We start from the raw sequence: 26,257 nt of genomic DNA on the forward strand, positions 1-26,257 counted from the left end.
CAGAAATTAAACTCGTTAAACAAGCACTTAAGTAATACTTCAATCATCAACATCAATGTTATGTGGTTTACAAAATATGCTTTAAGTAAATGATTTACCTAACATTACTTACACACATATAGAAGAGCACTCAATACTCAAGTATTACCTAGTTAGTAGTTTAATATAGCATTAACAACTGATTTAGGTCAAATATTTTTATAATTTGAACCCACCTCTGGTCCAACATAAATAATAAATTAAAAAACACAGTAGCCGAATTTAAGAAAATAAATAAAACCAAAATTTATGAAAATTTTGATTAAAAGAACTTCAATGCAAAATTTATACTTTTATATTTGCTCGTTTGTTATGCGAATATTTGTAAATTTGTGGGGTTTGAAAAATGAGAAAACGGATCTTGGGGACATGTTGGAATAATCCAACCTCGCTCTTAGCAGATGTTTTGCGTAAGGAGTCCACCCCTACACGTAAACGATGGTCACTTAATTATTATGAGTAGAACGTCTCAAGTTCATCTCATATTGATGGTTAGCTCGATACCTTTTTAATGTTATATAATTATGTGACTTAATGTAAATTGCGCCCTTTGTACTTAATAATGGCAAATTGTACATAAAAAGAACTCATGTTCGTTATGGTGCCTTATGCAATGTGGGAGATTAATGGGTATTGTGGTTGTTAGTTAAGGTATCTAATAAATATTTCAAACACGAAGATATATAGACTCACCAAACAAGAACACGACTAATGAACTATTCAAGTAATACAAAACAACTACTGAAACGCTACAAATGCATTATAAAATCACTAAATAAAGGACTTTCAAAATGATATTCTTCTAAGAATCATTTGAAAGACCGCTTGCATCTTGACATTTTAAAGTTCTTTTACCTTGTTGTTATAGTGCAGTTCTAACTATTCTAGCTTATGTTTCATGAAATTTAAAATTATCTTGACCAAAACATAGTGTAATTTTTTTCTTAAAACAAACGGATTTTCTACATTAAATTAATCTAAATAACAAGAAGAGAGATTCGTACTTTAGTGCAAATGAGAGAACATACTGTTTTTTCACTTGGGGCTATTTGATAACCATTTTGTTTTCAGTTTTTATTTTCACTTTTTTGAAAATTGAAATGTTGCTTGGTTAACTACTTTTAGTTTTCATACAAAAAAGTGAAAACTCAAGGTCAAATTTTGAAAACTCAAGATAGTAGTTCTAAGTTTTCAATTTTCATTTGAAAAATAAAACATGAAAATAATTACCAAATAAGATTTTAATTTTTAATTTTCAAAAAATGAAAATAAAAACTGTAAACGTAATAGTTATTAAATCACCCTTAGCTAACTTCAGGTTAGATGAAGAGATTGAATGCGAATGACAAAGTTATTAATGTGGGATGAGTTACAAAAGTAAAAGAGCCATCTCTATTACATTGGTTATTAAATGATCCTTAGCTAACTTCGGTGAGGCTATCCTCGTCCGATTGCTCAATCGGGTATTGTAGGGCCCACGAGTAGCCTGACTAATTTGGTTGGGGTGGAGGCGGATCCATTTCCATCTAATCCATCAAGTTCGAGATCCTGACCGTTGAAATTTGATCCAACGACTACAAATAGGGAACTCTTTTAAAAGCTATAATAAATGTAGCCGTTGGATCAAATTTCAACGGTCCGGATTAGGTGGAAAGAGATCTGGAGAGGATCCCTTTCCGGGTGGAGAGAGTTTTTTCTAATTTTGGGGATTTAAATTGCCCAATTGTCCAAGAAAATTGGGATCTAGTGGACTTGCTCTTATAGGGTTGAAATGCACTCAGGCAATTACTATTTTAGAAAGGCAATGATTATCTATTGCCCAAGAAATTGGGATGGAGTGGACTTGCTCTTATAGGATGAAGATGCACTCAGGCAATTACTATTCACAAATGCAATAAATTCATATTGCCCAATTAATTGGGAAATTATAGCCTTATGGGGTGGAGTTGCTCTTATGGCTTCAATGTGCATATCGTTATTCTAATTTGAAACTTCTTCGTGACGTCGAGTTTTTGCATCAACATTATGAGAAATATTCCAGTGTACATAAAACACAGTCTAGTACACTAAGTGTTATAATATAATTGATTAGAAATATTTTTTCAAGTCTCAAATTAATTATATTATTGCACTTGGTGTACGAACCGTCTGTTCTGCAGATGAAAATTTTCTTCAACACCACATACAATGGAACTTAATAATTGCCTTGCACAAGGCCCACACCTGTAAGCTTCTATAGTTCTTTTTAATTTTTAATTTTTTTTAATTTTAATTTTGATTATATAGGGTGACACTAACTTCAAAAAGAAGATAGTAGGAATGGCCATTTAGATGACTCGACAAGTTTTGATTCAATTTTAGATCATCAAATTCCAAACCCATTTGGTTTGAGTTACTTGCAATGGACTATAAAGCAAGCTTTTGTGATCTCCTATTGGGCCTAGAATTATTCATTTGAATTTTACGAAGCCTAAATTTTAGGGAATCTTAACGAAAAGTTTCCGGTACTGTTTACTTTAACGAAAAATCATATTTTTACATTTAAAAGTCAATTCATGTACTATTTATTTTATTCTTTATTTTGTCCTTATTGTTAAAACTCAAAAGTTTTCAAGCACTTTTCATTAGTTTTCTTTAAATTTTATCGTTCAAAATCGTTAGTCATAAAAGTGTGTGCTTTCAATTTCAATTTAAAATAAAAATTAAAATTAAGCATGAAATATCAATTCGTTATTAAATCAAACAACGCGCTATCAACTAAGATAACATCGAAATTGACAATTTTTCGAAACTTCGAATATTCCAAGTATTCCCAAACTAGAAAGATTGTTTGACACCAAGACATTTTGGATTGGAAATCGGAATTCTTGTTTCAATTTGATCCGTCCGAAATCACCCAAGTCTAGCTGCTAACGAAATTAAAATTTTAGATGGGAACCTCCACGTAGATTGCAGCTGAAGATCAATTTTGATGGTTCGGTTATTAGCTCCAAGGCGTCAATTGGATTTGATATCAGACATAAAGTTGATATGCCTATTGTTGCTAGAGCAAGAAACCTGGTAGAGAATAACAGTTCTACAGCTGTGGCTTTAGCATTGAGGGATACTCGTTGGTTGGCTAAAGTAAAGGATTTCAAGAACGTTTGTGTGGAAGGTGATTCTAAACTAGTCATTGGTGCTATTACAAGCTTTTGCTCAACTCCTTGGCAACCGAGGAACATTGTAGAAGACATCAAGTGGTTGGGAACTTATTTTGGCTCCATTTCTTGGAAACACGTTTACAGGAAGACAAATTTCTTGACGGATGCAATCACTAGCTTTGATTTTAAATTTTAATGTCTGGGATAACTTTACCTTCCTTGGCAAGAAAAGCTTTCTTATTCAATTATATTGAAATTGGTTGTGATTGTGATCGCATTTTTCAGTGATTTAGTTTAAAAATAAAAAATAAAAGGAATTGCCTGCCCAATCAATGACGTGTACGGTGGATGATGGTCTGTGACAATCCATCCGTCACCGCTCATACCCACGAAAAACCGTTTTCGTTTCGTTGAGCTAAAATAACTGTATCTTAGATCTGCAAACATCATCACGGGTTCTCTCCCCGCCACTCCACCTGTTTGGTTCCCGAGAAAACTTTCTGGAAAATGAAAAGGAAAATCGCCTTATACCGCCACTCCACTTCCCCTAGAAAGTTCCCTGCAGAGTAAAACATCAGTGGCTGCCGATTCCGAAAGATTCAGAATGGCACAGTTCTCATCTCCTCAAGTATCCCATAAACTGAGGCTGCCACGCCCGCCGGGTGCTTGTTGCAAAGCCACGACAATGGCTTCGTTGTCGTCCAGCGGGAAGACCGCGATAGCTTCGCTGAAGCTCTCTCAGGGTCTTTGGGGCTCGCCGGAGCTCAATTTGTGTCCTTTGAGACTATTGGGGAGTGATCCGTCTAGGAGTTTCGCCGTGGTGAGAGACAGTGCTGAGGGGACTGTAGTGGGTGAAAATGTTGACCACAACAAGGTGAGGATGTAGCAGCAACTCCTCTGTTTTGAATTCAGTTTTGTTTTTCAGAATTTAATTTTGGGGTGCTTTGTTTGGAGGACTTGTGTTTGTGCTGTCATAATTTGAAATTTGGAACCTTTTTCTCGTTTGATGATAGGTTGAAGACTCTTCGCTGGAAAAGTTTGAGGAGCGTGATTTTACTGGCACGCCATATGTTCCTGTATATGTCATGTTACCCGTGAGTTTCTGAGGCACTCTTTTCTACTCTATGTTGGCTTTTGAAATTTGTTATTGTTCATTGTCAATTTGTAAACTTTCAATCATTAACATTGATCAAAGCGAAATCTTATGCGGAAATAGGATCCTAATTAATCGTCTCGTATTATAAAAGACTGTCTAGCTGCGTACGTGTTACTTGTATATTTGTACTTGGTTTTTAATCATTCTATTGTCAAATTGTTAGATTGTTAATCGAGACTGTCGATTAAGTGAAATCATGTTTGAATGTGTGATCATGATTAACAATTTAGCAAGTAAACACATTTTTGTTGGGTTTAACCGTTCAAATCATAGTGAGACACGTGCACAAAATTGCTGTTTGAATTTTTGTTTTTAATCTTGTTCATGTTGATGCTATCTTTTTGTACAAGTCATGGCTAATTGTTGTTGTTCTTGTGTTTCGTGGTGGGGGGAAACTGTCAGTTGGGTGTGATCAATATGAACTCCGAGCTAGTTGAGCAAGAAGCTCTGCGAAATCAGCTACAAGTGTTGAAGTCGGTTGGTGTTGATGGTGTTATGGTTGATTGCTGGTGGGGAATTGTAGAGGCACACACTCCGCAGGGATATAATTGGAGTGGCTACAAGAAACTATTCCAAATTGTGCGCGATCTTAACCTTAAGTTACAGGTGAGTGATATATACTTATACTAGCATTTTCTTTTTTCTCTTTGCTTGTGTATTTCATCGTCTGTTTCTTGTTTCCTTTCAGTAGTCATGTCAATTACAGTGCCGAATTTCAGATTTTCAGTTTTTACAGATGTTAACCTGCACTAATCTGATAATTTGGGTTTTTTCTTTCCTTTAGAACTGATAATGTTAAGTATCCTTGTACAATGAATGATTCTGGAAGTATCACGTTTGTCTCCGACATGATGCACTTTTGTTGCTGTAGGACATAAATCTGTAAAAATCGTCTTGGAAACTTTTTTAATTGGTCTTGGAAACTTATTTGACCTTTGTTGATACGTGATGTATATTTTCATTTTTAGAGTTAAATTTTGTCAGTCAAAATACATGTTCTGAAACAGTTGAGAAGGCTTTGATTTGGACAGATAATCATTCGGGGTGATTTGTACCAAGCTTTTCTTTCTTAATTGGTTGTCTTCAGTTAATGACTGGCTATTGTCTTTTTTTTTTTTTTTTTTTTTGAACAAACGATATTATCTATCCACTAAGGGGGAGGGGTGGGCTTAGCCTCACAATGGGCTAGCAATTATATGGTTCAAACTCGCCTTTGGCGAGAACGAACCTAAGACCTCTCACTTATAAGTGAAGAGGAATACCACTTGACTGTAATACTAAGTGGCTGACTGGCTATTGTCTTAGGTAAAGGGGCATAATAGTCTTGAGTAGATTGCTGAAAAGTAATGCACTGCTAGCTTTTCCTTTTGTAAATTAGTTTGCGAGACTATCAGTTAAAACTCATTTTAAATAAGAGAAAGATTTTCTGCTTTACATTTTTCCTTTGAATATGCATTTTGGATATGGTGTGCATTGTCTTACTCTGTATTGCTGTAGGTCGTGATGTCATTCCACGAGTGTGGAGGCAATGTCGGGGATGATGTACATATCCCACTTCCTCACTGGGTGACAGAAATTGGCCAAAAGAATCCTGATATATATTTTACTAATAAAGAAGGGAAACGCAACACTGAATGTCTCACATGGGGAATTGATAAAGAGCGGGTTTTAAGAGGCCGCACTGCTGTTGAGGTATAGTATTCGAGAATTACTTAGTTATGCTGGTTTTTTAATTTCTATGGATTGCCATAGCTCCTTTCTTATATTTGATTTCTTTTACATGTTCCACTCATCTTTTAAAAGAAGCTATTGCTAAACCTATTCCAACTTTTATACGTTCTTTATTTCTAAGAACTTTCCTTTTGTATGCCATAAGAATCAGACCCTATGCATTCTTACTGTTTGATGATGAGAGTTTCTATTCTGTTATTTTATAATGGAACCAATGCAGGTTTACTTCGACTACATGAGGAGTTTCAGAGTTGAATTTGATGAATTTTTTGAGGAAGGAATAATATCAGAAATTGAAGTTGGATTAGGTCCGTGTGGAGAGCTACGGTATCCTTCTTATCCTGAACAGCATGGTTGGAAATATCCTGGTATTGGTGAATTCCAGGTACCTTAATAAATGGTGATCATTCCTTTCATTAGTGGCAGGCATGATAGCTAGGATTTGACAGTTATTTCTAAATGTTAATTTAGTAGCCCTTCATTCATCTGTGATTATGACCTTAAGCCAGTAGCTCATTTGATTTATTACTTCTATATCAACTTTGAAATTGTTCTCTGATTCAACCTGGTTCGGTGCAGTGTTATGATCGATACTTGATGAAGAATCTGACTCAGGCTGCAGAAGCAAGGGGCCACTCCTTCTGGGCCAGAGTACCAGATAATGCAGGCTCTTATAATTCCCAACCACATGAGACAGGGTTTTTCCGTGACGGAGGTGATTATGATAGCTACTATGGCAGATTCTTTCTTAATTGGTACTCCCGTGTTTTGATTGATCATGGTGACCGTGTACTTGCTCTGGCCAATTTAGCTTTTGAAGGCACACGCATTGCTACAAAGGTGAGTCACTTTATTGGACACTAGTTCTACACGGTTCCCTTCCCCCTTTTTTTTTTTTTTTTTTTTTTTTTTTTTTGTGGAGTTTCTTTATTTGATTTATGAGCAGGTATCAGGTATCCACTGGTGGTACAAGACTGCCAGCCATCCTGCTGAATTAACTGCTGGATTTTACAACTCCTGCAATCGTGATGGGTATGTGCCAATTTCTGCAATGTTAAAAAAGCATGAGGCTGCTCTGAATTTCACATGTGTTGAAATGCGCACATTAGACCAACATGAGGGCTTTCCGGAAGCACTGGCAGACCCTGAGGGATTAGTTTGGCAGGTTAGCACAGAAACTCATGTGTAATTACTTCCTGGATTTTAAGCATATGTAAATTAAGCAATAAATATAAATCACCACCATTCGGAAAAGTGAGCATCTGGGTTGGCTGGATGAGCAGAAACTTAAAAAGCATCAATTAGAATTTTGAGCTGAATATGCATACTTCTTTTATTCTTGGGAAGGTGGCCACATTTAGTGTCCGAGTCAGTTGCTATTTTGTGAATAATGGGTCTGCTCAAATTCATTCTTCTCCATCTGTCAAACAAATACTTTAAAATTTTTCTAACTAACATGGGCAAGAAACACTGGATCAAGAGGCGCGGTCTGTTGTTACATGTGGAATGTCAGTTTCCCTTGGATTTATGTACCACAATATTATCTGTGTAGCCTTTTTGTTTTCTTTTTGATAATGTTTTTGGATTTCAATTTTTTTCAGGTGCTGAATGCTGCATGGGATGCTAACATTCCAGTTGCTAGTGAGAATGCTCTTACTTGCTTTGACAGAGAAGGCTACAACAAGATATTAGAAAATGCTAAGCCCTGGAACGATCCAGATGGCAGGCATTTATCAGCATTTACCTATCTCAGATTAAGCCCAGTTCTCATTGAGAGGCATAACTTAACGGAGTTCGAGCGATTTGTCAAGAGAATGCATGGTAAGAGTTGTAAGACCACATGGTTCTCTTTTCGTGCATTGCTACACACTCAAGCATAAGCACACGTATGCACAAACTCTCATATATTTCATTTTATAGCAAGAAAAATGAGCAATACAATGCACTCTTTGGGATGTCCTCTTGTGCGCTCAGAAGTTTTTATTTCTCATATTATGTTGTGTTGCTTGGTTGCACCCTTTGAATAAGACCAAAATCAGGCATCTCGGATAAGCTCTAATTCAGGCCTTCTCTCTAGAACTGGAGCTTATACGAGAAGCTGAAATCCAATTATTGAAATAATGTAGAGTGGCAAATGTATATTCTTAGATTCATGTATGCTTGTGCATGTAACTTCTTCTAGCCAAAGGATCAACATTGGTAGAAGCTCTTTGTTTACACATTTCTTATCAATCAAAGCTGATTCAAACTGACCCTACACTCATATTTACTGAATTCTTACACTCCAAGACATGGAAAAAAAATTAAAGCATATTCTGTTGTCCTACGCGTCTATCAATTGTCGCTGCATTTTGTTTTCGAATGGATTACCATGTCTATAATCTATATCATATGCCTGCTGCTATGATCTGTACAATACGCTTGCTATTATGAGACGATATGTCTCACATGGTGTATCGCTTGCTTTGTTTTTTATGTTGGCCTGATCTAACATCGAAATTTAATCCACTTGAAAACGCAGGAGAAGCCGCTCCTGATGTTTAGATCAACTCAAATAGACAGCACACCGGTTTCAGGGGACGGTGTGCAAATCTACATATAGGAATAATAAAAAAAAAGTTTTCTAGCATTCTACAGGTTTGGTGTATTAACTGATAAAACTATGGTTACAAACTTGTAACCGATGATGGTAATTTATAAGATATTTCCATTCCAAATCTCACAAATGCATACTCATGTCATGAGCCTTGTTTTTAGCTACAAGTTACTAAAAGTGACGAGAAAGGTTACAAACAACACCCCACTTGTAAGTGATTCCAGATCAGCTCAACAACGATGGTTGTCTGTGTGGTTGCAAATGTTGATGGAGGCTAAATTGCACAAATCATTAGTGCGCGAAGTGGGTTATATGTCAATGTTACTCGTGTGCACGGGTGACACAGACATATGACCCGCACCATATGAATGATTCGTGCAATTTGACTAATTTTCAATTAGAGATGGGGACGATTGATTGTATTGGCATTGTATGATCGATAATGTTGTTCAATGCAATTAATATATCATTTTTAAATGGTGGGGAATTCAATGACGCGAGACTTTAGAATAATAAAAAATTATATGACTTTTTAAGTCTTTTGAAGGAACAAGAGTTGCAGGTTCACAGTTGGAATAATGAAATTTCCACACAATTAAGACAAAAGTCTCACTTTCTAATGATAGATATTCTTGTGTTTGACTTGTGACACATGACACTTTTATTACGGTTTAAAAAAGTATAAGGGGGATTTTTGTGTGTATACCACATGGATAGGTGACCTTCATGTCAAGCACCAAATTTTGTCCAAATGTGACTCCATAATTAGTTCATTTTGTTTCATATTGATCAAATTGGGTTCAATTACAATGTATATCATAAGAGGTTTGGGGTGAAGTCCAAATATCATATTCTTCTTCATCAAGACATCAATGCCTTGTCTACTGGGGCGAAGCCAAAAAATAGATGGACAAGACTGATGAAGAAGCTCATTAAGCTCGTGAAAGATAGGCCATGGCAATCCGTGCAAATGGGCAGATGAGAAGAACAAAAATAAGAAAATCTTTGACTGCTTGATAAGCTAGTCAGTCTACTATGGAGGACCAGGTTCTTCAATATAAACCTCGAATAATAGTTCTTCACTAATTAAATCTGTTTTTAAAGTAAGAATTTATAATACATTATTTCACTTTTATAACTAAGAACTTGATCATCACCTACCTGCCAAAGAACATGTTATCTCTACGTTTGAACATATTGGGTCTTGAATGTCACCCACAGCCATAGGAGTCTCTTGTGGGCATAGAGAAGGCCTGGGGGGCATTTGCAGACATTCAACATCTCCTCCAAGCATCTCGATGACTTTGTGCATCGAAGGGCGATCGGTTGGCTTCATTTGAATGCACCACAAGGCGGTTATAACCATCTTTCTGATTACATTCTTTTCCTCCTCTGTTACATTGTCCATCTCCAAGTCATTTCCCACATTATACTGATCGTATACCCACAGTGGGAAGTAGAATTGGCTTGAATGCTCTACCGTTGTATTCAAATTCTTCCTTCTGCTTGCCATTTCCATCAACAACATTCCGAAACTATAGACATCGGCCTTGTGTGAAACGCCTCCAATATTTTTGTAAAACAATTCAGGAGCAATATATCCCATTGTACCCCTCGCTGCCGTCAACGTGACAATGCTTTTATCGACGGGATACAACTTTGCTAGCCCAAAGTCAGAAACCTTTGCTTTGAAGTTCTCATTAAGAAGAATATTATGAGGCTTGATATCGAAATGGAGAATTTGCATCGCGCAACCTTGATGTAGATACTCAATCCCTTGAGCCACTCCAAGAGAAATCTCATACATTTTGTCGATAGTTAAAGGCACACTTCCTTCTTTGGAATAAATGTATTTATCAAGAGAGCCATTAGCCATGAACTCATATACTAGAGCACGCTTTGATCCCTCAACACAATAACCAACGAGTCGCACCACATTGGCATGGTGAATCCTTCCAATGGTAGCTATTTCACTAATGAAATCTTGGCCATTAGCTTTGGACTTGCCCAGAACTTTAATTGCTACAAAACGGCCGCTGCGTAACTTTCCTTTAAATACTGAGCCATAGCCGCCTTCGCCCAACTTATCCTTAAACTTGCGAGTCATCTTCTTGATGTCCGAGTAAGAGTACCTTATAGGCATGAAATTCTTATCGCGCTGTAGAAAGTCTTCTATTGTACTATACATTGACAAATGTCTTCTTCGCCATTTATAGACTAAAAATACAGCCGCAATTGGAACGCCAAACAGTAGTCTTGCTAGAAAAAATAAGCCTGCAAAAATATATATATCACCAAAAGAATCGTAAGAAAAGAAACTTATATGTTAGATCCACACTACTTTCAACTTTCTTCAACTTCTTTTGTTTCTATTACATTTTACTTTGTTTCATTCATGACAAGTAGGAATCTACACACACACACACACACACACACATATACAACTAATAATTCAAGCTTTTCTTACCGATGCTCATCAGTATTTCCCATCCATGCACTGCAACAAAATAGCAAAGAGTAAAAGCTAATTATATCGATGGCTATAAGTTCGAAAAGTGAATAAAAATCAAAGACTTGACTACATATATGCAAGAAATACAAGCTCTGTCTTACCGATGGAATGGAATTGAAACCATCGAGGAAAGTATCCTGCAATAACCAACAACTGAATGCCAACAACTGAATGCCAAATTTCAAAGATTATTTAGTTTACTGCCTGCCATGTTTACTTAATAGGGTAATTATCCACAACCTCAATCTTGGGCCACACGACAAATTTTTACTTCATTTTTTTGAACATTACAATATCATACATTAACCTACGTATCCATTATAACGTCAGACCTCTGTCTCCTTATTCATCAATTTGTTTGTTAACTGCTCACGTAACATAAGCGAGACCCACTCTCTCTCCCATCTAAATTGAAAAATTAATTAAATATTAATAAATTAAGAATTTCAAAATCCTTCGTGCACTGCATGCTAGTGTGCGAGACTACTCAAAAACTTTAATTTAGTACTATTTAATTTCTCCTCAATAGGAAAACTAACGAAAAGTCTAAAAAAAAAAAACTTTAGTTTTAATGAAAAAGAACAAATAAAGGTGTAAGTAAATAGTACCAAAAAAGATAAAAATATGATTTTTCATTAAAAATGAACAGTACCGGAAGTGTTTCGTTAAAACTCTATTTCTCAATTCAATTGGGCGAGGGAGTGGCTAGCAATTGCAAGGTCATCATTTAATAGACAAATAAATGATAAAAATACAAAAGTTTAATATTGCAACGAATTTATAAGTTAATATATGATGTTGCAATATTAAAAAAAATGAGGTAAGAGTTTGTTATGTGACATAATTTACTCTTATTTATAATTTGTTGGAAGAGGATACGCGTTGAAATCTAACTACAGAAGTTAGAGGCTTGTGTATACTCTAAAGTTGTACATATCGAATTTTAGAGAGAAACAAAAAGGAGAGATTTATTTTCTTCATTTTTGTTTTGGAGAGGGACCACTTACGGATTTGAGCCCATTCATATTGAAAGAAACCTACAGTAAAAGAACAAAACAACATCAGCATAACAGCCGTTAGAAAATAAAATTCAAGTTCCTGCCATTTGTTGATACCTGTACAGCATTAGCATATATAAAAAATAAAGCAACATAATTCATTTGTCATATATTTGACTGCAAAATTGGGATATAGTTTTGGGAAATGGCCATTATATAAGATAAATGGTAAATTATATTTTACCATGTTTAGAATTGATATCAATTCCTTACAATATTTTTAAAACATTTTACTTACATATGTTACATTTTTCATCATTGACCTGTTAAAAGCTGACGTAGTTGCCACATTTGTGCTACATGATAAAAAAATTATTTTTTTATTCATTTAAAAAGTAAATAATTTAAAAAGTTATTAATTTAAATTTAAAAAAAAAAAAAAAAAACCAAGAACCCATCTTCTTCCCCGACCCCCCCCCCCCTTCGCTCAACCCAAACCCCCCATCCCACCCCACGCACCCCCACCTCCGCCGCAACCCCACCCCGCCCCAAAAAAACTGAAAACCCTAAAAAACTTGGAAGCGAGAGTTGCAGAAGACACACAGAGGTGCCCCCACGGAGACAAGGAGAAGAAGACGGATCGGGTCTTGTAGCTGCTTTCTCCTTCTCAGTCCACTTCTCTTCTCTTCTCTCTCTGGAATTCCCTTTGCTTTGACTGAGGTCTCCACTCACAATGATCGCAAGGACTGCTGCCTCATCGTCGATGGTAAGGTAATCTTCGAGCTCCTTCTAAGCTGCGGTTTTCAGTTAAATTTGGGGATTTTGCATCTGGGTTTTAATTTGAGGATTTCTGTGTGTGATTGAATCTGGGTTTTGCTCTGATTGGATCCGTGTGAAGTGCTTTTTTTTTTTATCTTGAGAATTCAATTCCCCCTTTTGATTTTGGGGTTTTGGGTTGAACAGCTGGGTTTTTTTTGGGGTTTTGGGTTGGGGGGGGGGGGGTTCGGGTTGCAGGGAAGGGGGGCGGGGAAGAAGATGGCTTCTGGGTTTTTATTTATTATTATTATTTTTAATTAATAACTTTTTTAATTATTTATTTTTAAATGAATAAAAAAATAATTTTTTTGTCACACAAATTTGTCAGCCACGTCAGCTCTTAACAAATCAATGGATGAAAAATGTAATCGGCTTGAGATATAAAAGTGAAATGTTTTAAAGATGTTGTAAAGAATTGAAATCGATCCCAACCTAAGGTGATAAAATGTAATTTACCCTAAGAAAAACAATTAAAAGTGTTTAGCTGTAATAGAAATATAAACAACAACCATAATATAAACAGAGTCTTAATAGGATGAAATGTTTCTCTCTTTATATAGTTCAGATAACTTCATAAATATTGTATTATTAAGATATTATATCCATAATAATGTCTATATGTATCTATATACTGTTGACATGATATGAATATTGTTGATATATTTTTCAAGCAAAATGAATGGCTTAGCAGGAGGTTTCGCAAAGAAAGAATATATATTCCTCTTCCGTTGAGGAACAGCTGGTGCTGCTCATTTTGTACACAACGATCCAAACTATTTATATTTTAATACATCATTCATAGATAAAAAAAATTAAAAAAATCCAAAACCATAAACACATTCAATTGTAGTAAACAAAATAGAAGAATATGATTTTTCAAAAAACACTAGTTTGACTGGCATTTAAAGAAAGAAGTAAAAGATAGACAGTTAAATCATTGAAATACAATGTAAAATAGACCCTACAAGCGATCAATCAAATAAGCTTATTTGAGAACAAAGTAATTATAAGTTAGTACTTCATTTGAGAATTACGCACCTGGGATGGTGCGTGGATAACATTTAGGATGAACAAAGTAATATGAGCCATTGCAGGGTGAACTTTGTTCATCAGGCCAATGCACTCGAAGCACAAAGCCATACATGAGTGCACTGTGTATATATTCATAGCTATAAGAGGCATTATAGTAGTACCAGAGCATCGAAGCCTTCCTCTCGACTCTGCAACCCTCATTCAAATCTTCCATTGCAGGGTGAACCATGACATAACTGTAAGATTTAGGTTGGATCAAAGAAGTGGCACTATTATTCAAGCATGGAGCAGTATCCACGTACAGAGAAGAATTTACTTGGTTTCTACACCTCAAGTAATATACTGACGTTGAAAGCGGCGAACCATATGTATATGGATATGGAAAATAATTGGGCGGCCAATTTTGAGGCAGGGAAGAGCAATTGTTGTTGTCAAGGCCAGGATCTAGAAGTCGGATTGTTTGGTTCTTGTAATTGATTGCCTGTACGTGGTATTTACCGGAATAAGGTAGATCTAGAACTGTTGTATTGTTGTTCTCGCAGGAAAGAGTATACCGGAATAAGGTATCGCCACATGTCTTCGGATCATCGTTTAGTCGAAAAGGATAAGTTATGTTATGGATAAGGCCGCAGGAGGAGGTACATGAAGACTTACTATCATCCTTAGCGTTACAAGTTTCACCGCAAAAGCAAAGAACAAGAAAGGCTAGAACGAAAGGCCACCAAGACAAGGTGAAGGATCTGCTTCCACTTTTTTCCATGGGTAGAAGAGAGAGAGAGAGAGAGAGAGTTGTTTACTAGTAGACAAAAAGTGCTAGTTTAGACAGTTGTGTACATACCCATATTATAATACAGGAGAGGGGTTAAAGGAAGCACCTTCCGTGAAGCTCCAATTACTAATTAGAAAATATCTTAGAGGAAAGGCCGTCAATGATGTTTGTTTGACACAGTCAGTCAATAGCAAAGACTTCTTCGTAGTCGCTCCAGTCGAGATCGCGGACTCTGCCTGTTGAATCCCAAACCCAAGGTGTTTGGGTTTGTCGGATCTGTGAGTGGTGGCCCGGGAAGTGAGTCAAGTAAGGATGGGGACTGTGGCCGGAGAGAATAGGTGGAGGAGACGGGGGTCGATGGGGATGTGGTATGATTTTATATTTTCTGAGTTTGGGATGGGATGGTATGAGGAGGAGGGAGTGAGGGAGGGGGGAGGTGATGAACAAGGGTGATGAACTGGGATCGCGGCATGCAATTCTCTTTAAGTCAAACACAGAGGAGACGATGGGGACCTGGGAATAAAGGAGAAAGAGAGGTTTTTAAAAATTAATTTTAATTATTAATAAAAAAAATTAATAACTTTTTATTAATTAATAATTTTTTTATTTCAGTTGGTAAATGAGTGGGCCCGTTCCTGCCACGTCTTCATTTAGCAACAAAATTAACAGAAAATTTAACGGATATTTAACATTGCAATGAATTCATAAATTGAGGTGTGAAATTGCAATGTTTAAAACATGAGATATGAGATTGTGATTCGACTTATAGTTGAGGTAGTTTTGTGTAATTTACTCAAACATTTCTTAGTTGGTGAACTTAACATAAAATTGGGTATCAATAAAAGTACCCTCTGAGGGCAGGGACAATTTTTGGATGACAAAACGTAGAGAGGTGTGTTCAATTAAGATTTTGAAGAATTTTAAAAGAGTTACAGATTTTATAGAATTTTATGGAATTTCAAAGTCTTTTATTTAGTATTTTGGTAGTGCATTTGTAGCATTTTAGTAAATTGAGAAGAGTGGGTTGGACAAGAAGGTCACATCCACGAAAACAATCCAGTACTTGCAGTTGAGAAGACAATTTAAGACATAATCTTTTATTTTTAATTTGTATAATAGAAAAGGAAGCACCTTCCGTGAAGTTGCATGCACTAAGCACTTCAAATTATTGGAGAATACTCTATAATTGCTACGTATGTATAATTAGATTCCATGCTCATTATTATTATTATTACCAGCTCAAAAATGCAGAAATTGGTCATCGCTTTCTTTTGCATGTTGTTACTGGTTTTCTTCAAAGTAGTTGAAGCAAGCCAATTTACGTGCTCCAAATCCAATTGTAGCAATGATCAAGTCCCGGCTATCCATTTTCCATTGCACCTCAAGCATCATTGTGGTCCTGGGCTTGAATGCAATCAGACAGATGAGCAACTGATAATCCTAGTAAAATTCTTTGTCAAACGCATAGATTACAAGCGTCAGGAAATCCAAGTGAATAGCGCATACACAGATGACTGCTTGCTGCTAATAAAGCCTGTAAAACTCCCAAACATGCCACTCTCTCCCTTCAACTTGTCAATTTTCGACATCCTTAACTTGACCTTATTCAGCTGCCCACCTGATGGAAGATCCCATGGGATTCAAGTCCCCTGCCTCGGTGACCCTGGCCGCACAACTTATGCTCTTTATCATTCTTATTATTCAAGTTCCCCACCATGGGATGATATCCCTGATTATCTACAGTCTTGTACAAGAATGTATGATGTTTTATCAGTTCCATTTGGTACAGAGTTCGGAAAGGAATATGGTGTTCTTCGTTTCAAGTGGTCCACACCAAATTGCAGAGAATGTGAAGCAGAGGGAAAGAGGTGTAGGTGGAAGAACAATGGCACCAACAGTGAAGTTGAATGTGTTCACTGGAGGAAACCAAGTAAAGATAACATATATTATACTCATTGCTAGCTAGCTTTAAACATTGTCCTTTCCAATTTTATGAGGATTAATTGACTGACAGTCTCCATTTAATTTGCAATACAGGCAGCACATGGAAATCACTGGTTACAGGTGGAGTCCTGGGTTCTTTGCTTCTCGTTCTACTGATGATTGCAGCATATCGGGCATATAGCGCTGATAGAAAGGAAAAAGAGAGTCGATTAAGAATTGAAAGATTCTTGGAGGATTACAGAGCACTGAAACCGAGCAGGTATTTGTACGCAGATATTAAGAGGATTACAGATCAATTCAAGGACAAGTTGGGCCAAGGAGCCTACGGAACTGTCTTCAAAGGAAGGCTTTCTTCTGAATTCCTTATTGCTGTCAAAGTCCTCAACAGTTCTAAGGGAGATGGGGAAGAGTTCGTAAATGAAGTGCGAACCATGGGTCATATCCACCACGTCAACGTGGCTCGCTTGGTTGGATTTTGTCCTGATGGATTTGTACGAGCTCTTGTTTACGAATTCTTCCCCAATGGTTCCCTGCAAGATTTCATTTCATCTGCAGATAGTAAGAATTCCTTCCTTGGTTGGGATAAGTTGCAAAATATTGCCCTCGGCATAGCCAGAGGAATTGAATATCTTCACCAAGGATGTGATCAACGAATCCTCCATTTCGATATCAAACCCCATAATGTTTTGCTAGACCAAAACTTCACTCCAAAAATTTCTGATTTTGGTTTGGCCAAGTTATGTTCCAAGGATCAAAGCTTGGTGTCTATGACTACTGCCAGGGGGACCATGGGATACATTGCACCCGAAGTGTTCTCCAGGAATTTTGGAAACGTGTCTTACAAGGCAGATGTCTATAGCTTTGGAATGCTGCTGCTCGAGATGGTAGGAGGAAGGAAGAATATTGGTTCAACCATAGAGAACACCACAAATGAAATTTACTATCCACAGTGGATTTATAATCTTCTAGAGGAAGGGGATGACCTACGAATCCATATTGGGGAAGAAGGAGATGGTAAAATTCCAAAGAAACTTGCAATTATAGGGCTATGGTGTATCCAGTGGCACCCGGTGGATCGTCCGTCCATGAAAATAGCGGTTCAGATGTTAGAAGGAGACGGAGAAAGCTTGACCATGCCGCCTAATCCCTTTGTTTCTAGAGGTCCTACAACTAAAAATGGAAGCATTCCGGCAAGACGACTAGAGTTGGAACCAATTGCTGAACTAGAGTAGAAATTGTAACAACAATATATGTAATATTAACATTGAATGTGTAATCTTTCGAACCTAATTTAAGGGTGTTTGTTTCCAATTCTTGTTAACTTTTTTTATTTTTTTATTTTGTAAGCGTCGAAGGAAATCAAGACTTGGACTTGCCCTATGCATGTGGCAACCCCTCCCAATTTTTTCTCTTCACATTCGGCCAACTTTTACTTGGAATTTTCTCTTCCAATTGAAGTGAACCAGTAATCTAGTATTTGGTTGGGAGCTAGTGGCTAGAGCACCTTCCGTGCAGCTGAAGTTTTGAAAAATATCTAAGAGGAAAAGTCATGCTCAGTTAAAGCCAGGCCCATAATGTCGGACAATCGGTCTATGACAGGATTGACTTATGTGATAATTGAGATTGACGTACACGTAACACGGTAACATGCCCATGATGCCAAACAGTCGGTCAATGGCAGGATTGACTAATCATGTAACAGGTGAGACAAAAATTGTCTGCCATTTCACTTCCGATGCCTTCATATTTGGTGTGGTCACGGTTAAGCTACGTCAACATTTTATATTATTTTTTTTATAAAGATAATAAGACAAAAATAAATAGTAATATAAAATGTTGACATAGCTTAACCGTGACCACACAAACATAAGGGCACGGAAAGGTACCGGAACTAGGAGGGTAGACAATCCTTGTCTGTAACAGGTGCCCGTCACGATCATAGTTAATAATACAAAACTATGTGAATAAAGACTTACACACTACAATCCTTCGTTATGGAAGGAAATCTTTTTTCATTCTAATCCATCAAATCAGATAATCCATACTTTTGAAATTTGATCTAATGGTTTAAGTTATTATGATTTTTAAAATAGATCCCTATTTTTAACCGTTGGATCAAATGCTAACGACATAAATTTCCTAATCATGCGGAAGGGATCCTAAAATGATCTCTCTTCCCTTCATTATAGAGAAAAAGACATCAACCTGTTCCGGATTTCATGTGAATTAAAATTAATTATTCTTCTTTTATTAAATTTCCAAGAAAAATGTAAATGGAGTCAAATTGTATAAATTAATGGAGTATCAAAAGATAATAATAAATTAATGGAATTAAGGCTAAAATTGTATAAATTAATGGAGTATCAAAACACAATAATAACAGAAAAAATCATTTTTCGTTAAATAAATTAACTATTTATTTAAGAGGATGTGGATGCTGGTTGATGCATCACGTAAATACGAAAAAACCTACTTTGAAGAGAGACATTCATTAGAAGCAAAGAAAAAAGTTATAATGATTTAGGAAAAAACAAGAAAAGGCCATTAAATGGGACTCATTGACATGATTAGAAAATGGGTGGTGAACAAGAAATTTTTCAGTGCGATCGGAATACAAGATGATACAACATATATCATTATGCAAATAGTGAGATATGTGTGTTAAAAAGTTAATATCTTAAAAAATAAAATTTCCCACATTTATATAAAAACAAATAATGTACCATTTGTGTTCTGATCATAATGAAAAATTTCTCGTGGTGAATGACCTTGAGACATTCATTACAAGCCAATAAAAAAGCTACAACAATTTACGAAAAAGCAAGAAAACCTCATTAAGTAGGACTCATCAAAATACTTGATTAAGAGAAGAATGATGCTATCTACATACCTCATTCAAATTTCAATCATCCGATATGATGAACTAAAAAAAATCAAAAAACAAAAGTTAACAAAAGATGCCTAGGAGGTAAAAGAAAGTGTGTAAATAGCACAACCAAATAATATTATTGTGTTTACTTTCAAGTCTTCAAGGGAATAAGAGTGCTAGTTTGCAATTGGATAAAAGGTTGAAATTATTAGAAGAAAAGTCATATTCTTGTGTATACTTTCTAGTTTTTAGAGAAGTGAGAGTGGAAATTGGAATTGGAATTAGGAATGAAAGTTCTACTTGACTGACCAAGAAAGAAATATGGTAGGTCTTCCAATTTAGTTGGGAGCTAGTGGCCAGAGCACCCTCCGTGCAGCTGCAGTATTGAAAAATATCTAGGAGGAAAAGTCATGCTAAGTTAAAGCCAGGCCCATGATGCCGGACAGTCGGTCAATGACAGGACTGACTTATGTAATAATTGAGATTGATGTACATGTAACAGGCCCATGATGCCGGTCAGTCGGTTAATGACAGGTCTGACTTATGTAATAATAGAGATTGATGTACATGGAAGGGTGCCCGTGACAATCGCAGTTAATAATACAATAATATGTAATAAAAACTTACACATGACAATACACTATTCATCCTTCGTTACAAAGAAAAACACATCATCCTTTTCCGGATTTCATGTGAATTAAAATTAGTTCAAAATACAAAAAATTGCTCCTCTCTTCCTTCCTCTTGCATATTTTTACTTGTTTTCTTTAGAAAAAATTATAGCAATAGTCCTTCAATTTTAATTCAATTAGAGCAATAATCTATCAACAAAAAATTCATAACCATTGACCCCTTAACTTACCAAAATATGCAACTATGATTCTTTTTGTCAACTCCATCATAATTTTGTTAAAAAGACTCATATTGGAAGAACCATTGATACAATTAGATTAAAGTTGAGAGACGTTGCTCTAATTGGCTTAAAGTTGAAGGACAATTTCACTAATTGGGTTAAAGTTGAGGGACTATTGTTACAATTTTTTTTCATTTGGTTTTCTATATTTGTCTATTAATTCAATCTCACGTGTGTGTGGCACGTGACTTATTTTAACGGAAAGTTTAACGAAGTTAACGAAAAGAACTACAGTTACACGTTTTGACGAAATTAAGGGATCAATGATCATGAATTTTTAGTTGATGAACTATTACTCAAACTAAGTTAAAGTTGACGGATCGTTGCTACAATTTTCAGTTGAGGAAAGCAAGTATAACATATATAATTATTGTTGGGTTAAAGCAATTATCATGAGGATATTAATGACAGTCAAATTTTGCATCTTATGTGAAATCCCGTTCTCGGATTTCACTATTATAATCTACGTATTTGTATTATTGAGATTTTATATTATTTTTCGAGAATTTATATTAGTTTATTTGAAATTAGATTTCAATTAAACTAGGTACGAAGGGTGAAGTTTGGAAAATTATTATTTACTCGTAGACCTTTTGAGGTCACAAGTAACGTTTTCGAATAGGCCTCGAAGCCACGAGCGCATAGGCGAAAGCCGTTTGTAAGTCCGAGTTATGACGGTATAGTTACGAACATTTGAAGTTGTGAAACTTTAAGTTGTGAAAATTATTTAATTTCCACCAGAGGGTAAAAGGTCCAAATATATATTTGGGTTAAGTGAACCGGTTAAGGGGATTAGAAAAGAACCAAGAGGGAGGAGGAAAGAGAAAAAAACAAAAAAAAAAACAAAAAAACAAAAAAACAAAAAAAAAAAAGAAGAAGAAGAAGGAAAAAAAGGGCTGCTGCTAACCCGTTTTGGGGTTGAATTGGACATGTTAACCTACAAACTTGACCCGCTTGTATTTCCTTCATCTGAATTCCGTTTTGAGTGATCTTGGTGTCCATGGAAAGCTCTTGATGAGCCCTACATCTTTGTAGTGTTAGATTTCCCAATTTCTTTCCCATTTTCCAGTTCAAAGCCACAAACCCACGGGTGTTCCGGCTGCTTTATCCCTTTTTCCGATGGCTCCGGCAAGTTTCACCGTTCGTGACCACCACCAAAAGACTCCCCTCAACCCCAGAAACAAAGCCCAAGCGGTGTTGGAGGCGTCGGAGTTTGATTGGAAGTCGAATTCAAAGCACACCCACCTCAGGGTTTTGGCGGTTCGTGGCCAGTTTGGGGTGTTTTCTGGCCAAATTGGCCTTGGCCGCAGGTATAAAGTTTACTTTACTCATTGAGATCTTCATTCCTGTAAATTTTGATAATTTTTAGAAATAGTTGGATTTTCCAGCGAGTCGGGGCGGCCGACCGCCACCCGCGGCGGCGCGTGGCCTGTGGGCCGATGATGTCTTTTTAAGCACTTTTAGATGCCATGAGTTCATGTTTGATATCCATACGACGTAAATTAATTGTTTGGACTTAGCTTCATTTCGATATGTGAATAGGTCAAAATATAAACCGATGATCCGACCGTTGGATCGTCACCAAACTTTAAGCCATTATAATAAGTAATATTTGAGGATGTTAGGAACTTACGGATCAAGAATCTGACGTACGGATCTTCCCGAATTGGATTTCTAAGTTTGTAAAATAAATTATTGATTGCCACCTAACTTCTAGTAATTGGTAGAGATCCGACTGTCAGATCGCGATGAAATTTTAGTATGTTGTTCTTTGAGAATAATGTGGACCTTAGAAAGTTACGGATCTAGATTATGATGTGCGGATCTTCTGGATCAAATTTTGTAGCGTTGTGGATCCTACTGTTGACCGAGAATTGACTTTTGGTCAACATGTCTCGAAACGTTCTAAATACTAAAATTAATACTAGAGGGGACTAATTGAAGTCTAGTGTGCTTGCATTGATTAGAGAGTGACTTAAGTATATGAGATATGGATATTATTTTCTTTTATTAATATCGTATGTGAATATGTCTTGATCTTATAAATGGGATTTGTATTGAAATGTGATTTTATATATTAGCCATAGACTATGTTATTAAACATGAATTGGCTTGTGTACTGATGATGGTTGGGATATATTTGAATTTAATTATATTTTAGTACTGTGATTGATGTGTATGATTATTTTTTTATGATAAGGTTATCTTAGAATCCTATTTGAAGTATGTTGTAGCACCTATATGCTTGTGTGACATTTTAGTGATGGCCTTGAGAAGTTGATGGTGTAGATGACTACGTTGAAACTCATAGAGGTTGAGATGTGGTTAAGTTGTGTGTTGAAGTTATTGCACCATGTAGCAAAGGTACATGGATGGTCTTGCTTGGTATATCCGCGATGGGGGACCCTATGTATTCAGGGGTGATCATGCCTGGTATATCTGCATTGGGTGATCACCGCCTGCACGATTATGTTGAAACATAATGATGTATATGATGGATGAAATAGAAACCTTGATTATCATGTGGGTTATTATGTACCTTGAATTGAATAATTCATGCTTGTCAAGTCCAAATGTTTGATTGATGAATGTTATGCCTTTTTGGCTTGAACGAATCGTGTTATATGTCGAGTTATAGAGAAGTTGAACTACGAATGGCTTGATCCCTAATAAGGGTACTTAGGCAGTCTAACGAAGAGGTTAGATGCAACCATAAAGTATACGAAAAATTATTATGCATCTGGATCTTGAATGATACTTTGTGTATATTCAAGAGGTGGGGTATGTTAGATATACGGGTATTTGGTGACGTCACGTGTCGATCCTGGACGTATGTCGGGATTAGGGCGTGACATCTTACATGCAAGGCAACGTATATGTGGAAATTATTGGCTACAAGTAGAGGAATTCTGATGTCAAAATTCGAACTAGGTTCAACACATGATTTGTCTAGGGTGTTGCTGCGACTGAATGGCTCAAGAGAAAGAGAGAATAGGTGTAGCACTAGATAGTTCGTGTTTATTTAGGAATAAGGTTGGTTTGTGTTTAGATCTAACTTAACTAAAACGATGATACACTTAGTGAGATACTGGTTTAGTTAAGTTTTTTCTTATCCCTGACTTGGAATCCATTATGAAAACTGAAAAGTGTGTTTGCCTAAGTTTGTAAATGGAAATAAAATAAGGGAAATTTTATTTAAACCCATCTAACCTATTTCCACACCCAACTTACTCTTTGCACCCATTTGATTTTTAACTAAACTATTAATATTTCTTTAAACCCAAATTTAATACCTAATATACTCCCATAAACCCAATTCAATAAGTGGATTTACTTTTACATCCATTTGATTTTTAGAAGCTAAATTTGATGGGAGGAAGCTCCTCCTGTAATTTGTTTCATGGCAAGGAAGTGGTCTAGAACTCGTACCACCAATCTGAACTTGATTTCTTTGGTCTAGCCCTCATACTTATTCCATTCCACAAGACACTCCCACCAGGACTTTGCATAGGGCCACCATGCTCCTTGACAGGCCACCCAAACAAATTAGGATCAGTGGATGCTTTTGTGGCAAGTGACTCCATACACCTTTTTGGAATGTTGAGTTCTTCAACATAAGGGAGAATGTCATCACAAGTTTGAAGTGCCTTTAGAGAGTCCTTCCAATTTCGAAGAACTACTTGATTGAGAAAGGCATCACTTTGTCCTCCCTATACCCTTCAGTCATTTCTAGATGCTCAGCAGCACATCGTAGATATACAACATTTGACGCAGTTAGCTCAAATTTCACCCCGTAGCAGAATTTGGCTACCAATTCAAATGTTTTAGCCCTACCAGGAATATCAGGGATGGTTATGAGAGCTATTAGGGTTTTAGCTAGAATGAACGTAGGATAAAGTCATCGTAGGGTTTAATTATAGTGTTTGGATTTATTGATAAATTTGAGTTTTATTATTAATTTCATTTTGTACTTAATAGTAATTATGCAATAGGGTAAAATAGACAATTAACATTTAAAATTTAAGTTGGGTGTAAAAATAGGTTAGATGAGTTTGAATAAAATTTCCCATAAAATAATAATGAAAGCAAAAAACTAAGTGTAACCATTTTATGATTGAGTCAAGACTATAAACGTTCATAAAAGGGATTCGTGGGCTAATAAGCCGATTTACATAACTGAAACTTAAATAAACTTCGAAATGTAAAGAAAACAAAAAAAAATCTATCAAGATTCATAATCATAACCATTCTAGCACATTATTCTTCTTTTATTAACTTTCCAAGGAAAAGGAAAATAGGGTAAAAGATTTTTTTTTTTTTTTGAACAAACGATATTATCTACACTAAGAGGAAAGATGTAACATCCCACATCGACCAACGGAGAGGGGGTGATATGCCTTATATGTACATGGCCACCTCCATATAGCATAAGGCCCTTTGGGAACTCATTGGCTTCGGGGTTCCATCAGAACTCTGCAGCTAAATGAGTTTGGGCGCGAGCATTCCTAGGATGGGTGACCTGTTGGGAAATTCTCGCGTGAGTTCCCAGAAACAAAACTATGAGGGCGTGGCCGGAGCCCAAACCAGACAATATCGTGCTACGATGGAGCTGGTCTGGGATGTGATAGAATGGTATCAGAGCCACTCTGCTGTGTGGTGCGAGTGTGCCAACAAGGATGTCGGCCCCTGAAGGGGGTGGATTGTAACATCCCACATCAACCAACGGAGAGGGGGTGATGTGCCTTATATGTACATGCCCACCTCCATATAGCACGAGACCTTTTGGGAACTCACTGGCTTCGGGTTTCATCGAAACTCCGAAGTTAAGCGAGTTCAGACGAGAGCATTCCCAAGATGGGTTACCCATTGGGAAGTTCTCGCTTGAATTCCCAGAAACAAAACCGTGAGGGCGTGGCCAGGGCTCAAAATGGACAATATCGTGTTACAGCGGAGCCAGTTTGGGATGTGACAAAAGAGGTGGGTTAGGCTCACAATGAGTTAACAAGTGGCTCACTTACTAGTGAAGATGAATACTACTAAACCATAGTACTAAGTGGTAGGGTAAAAGAAAAGTTGAGCAAAAGAAATTTCAACGATCTAGAAAGGGATCCGGGACTTCCACACACTATTTTTGTTCCTTTTATACACTCTTTATTCCACCAAAACAGTACATCAAATTGGATATGAGGCCACAACTAAGGATGAGCACAAATTGAATTAAGACAAATTGTATAAATTAATGGAGTATCAAAAGACAATAATAAGAGAAAAAAAAATCGCTTTTGGTTAAGCAAATCAACTATTTATTTAAGAGGATGTGGATTGTGACATCCCACATCGCCCAAGGGAGTGATCCTTATATGTATATTCTCATCTCTACCTAGCACGAGGCCTTTTGAGAGCTCACTGGCTTCGGGTTCCATCGGAACTTCGAAGTTAAGCGAGTAGCGTGCGAGAGCACTCCCATGATGGGTGACCCACTGGGAAGTTCTCGTGTGAGTTCCCAGAAACAAAACCGTGAGGGTGTGTTGGGGGCCCAAAGCGGACAATATCGTGCTACGGTGGTTCTCGTATGAGTTCCCAGAAACAAAACCGTGAGGGTGTGCTGGGGGCCCAAAGCGGACATATCGTGCTACGGTGGAGTCGGGCCCGGGAAGTGGTCTCGCCCAGGCCGAGATGTGACATAGATGCTGATTGATGCATCACGTGAATATGAAGAACAACCTTGGAGAGAGACATTCG

General features: G+C 36.7%; 3 protein-coding genes across 4 annotated transcripts; 2 read left to right on the top strand and 1 right to left on the bottom strand.

Annotated features, from left to right (window-relative positions):
- Window positions 1-3,604: 3,604 nt before the first annotated feature.
- On the top strand, window positions 3,605-8,783 carry LOC125468056 (beta-amylase 2, chloroplastic-like). 2 transcript variants are annotated; one of them, XM_048566011.1, is made up of 9 exons: window positions 3,608-4,053; window positions 4,193-4,273; window positions 4,738-4,941; window positions 5,833-6,027; window positions 6,287-6,451; window positions 6,646-6,906; window positions 7,013-7,231; window positions 7,668-7,887; window positions 8,588-8,783. In XM_048566011.1, the coding sequence occupies exons 1-9, from the start codon at window positions 3,784-3,786 to the stop codon at window positions 8,608-8,610; spliced, it is 1,638 nt and encodes a 545-aa protein (XP_048421968.1). In that variant the 5' UTR covers window positions 3,608-3,783; the 3' UTR covers window positions 8,611-8,783. The 2 variants fall into 2 exon arrangements, with proteins under 2 accessions (XP_048421969.1, XP_048421968.1); XM_048566012.1 differs by lacking the exon at window positions 7,013-7,231 and having other exon boundaries at window positions 3,605-4,053.
- Window positions 8,784-9,780: 997 nt separating this feature from the next.
- Window positions 9,781-15,269, bottom strand: LOC125469086 (rust resistance kinase Lr10-like). The gene is made up of 4 exons (XM_048566004.1): window positions 14,027-15,269; window positions 12,182-12,211; window positions 11,130-11,159; window positions 9,781-10,936 (listed from the first exon to the last, which is right to left on the bottom strand). The coding sequence occupies exons 1-4, from the start codon at window positions 14,778-14,780 to the stop codon at window positions 9,816-9,818; spliced, it is 1,935 nt and encodes a 644-aa protein (XP_048421961.1). The 5' UTR covers window positions 14,781-15,269; the 3' UTR covers window positions 9,781-9,815.
- A 534-nt stretch (window positions 15,270-15,803) lies between these two features.
- Window positions 15,804-18,044, top strand: LOC103957431 (rust resistance kinase Lr10-like). The gene is made up of 2 exons (XM_048566005.1): window positions 15,804-16,719; window positions 16,827-18,044. Exons 1-2 carry the CDS (start codon window positions 16,002-16,004, stop codon window positions 17,963-17,965), a joined length of 1,857 nt encoding a protein of 618 aa, XP_048421962.1. The 5' UTR covers window positions 15,804-16,001; the 3' UTR covers window positions 17,966-18,044.
- The last annotated feature ends 8,213 nt before the right edge of the window (window positions 18,045-26,257 follow it).

This window comes from the organism of the source record quoted next, unplaced genomic scaffold, assembly GCF_019419815.1.
Source record: "Pyrus x bretschneideri cultivar Hongxiangsu unplaced genomic scaffold, Pyrus_bretschneideri_v1 Contig40, whole genome shotgun sequence".
In the NCBI taxonomy this organism is placed as follows: domain Eukaryota; kingdom Viridiplantae; phylum Streptophyta; class Magnoliopsida; order Rosales; family Rosaceae; genus Pyrus; species Pyrus x bretschneideri.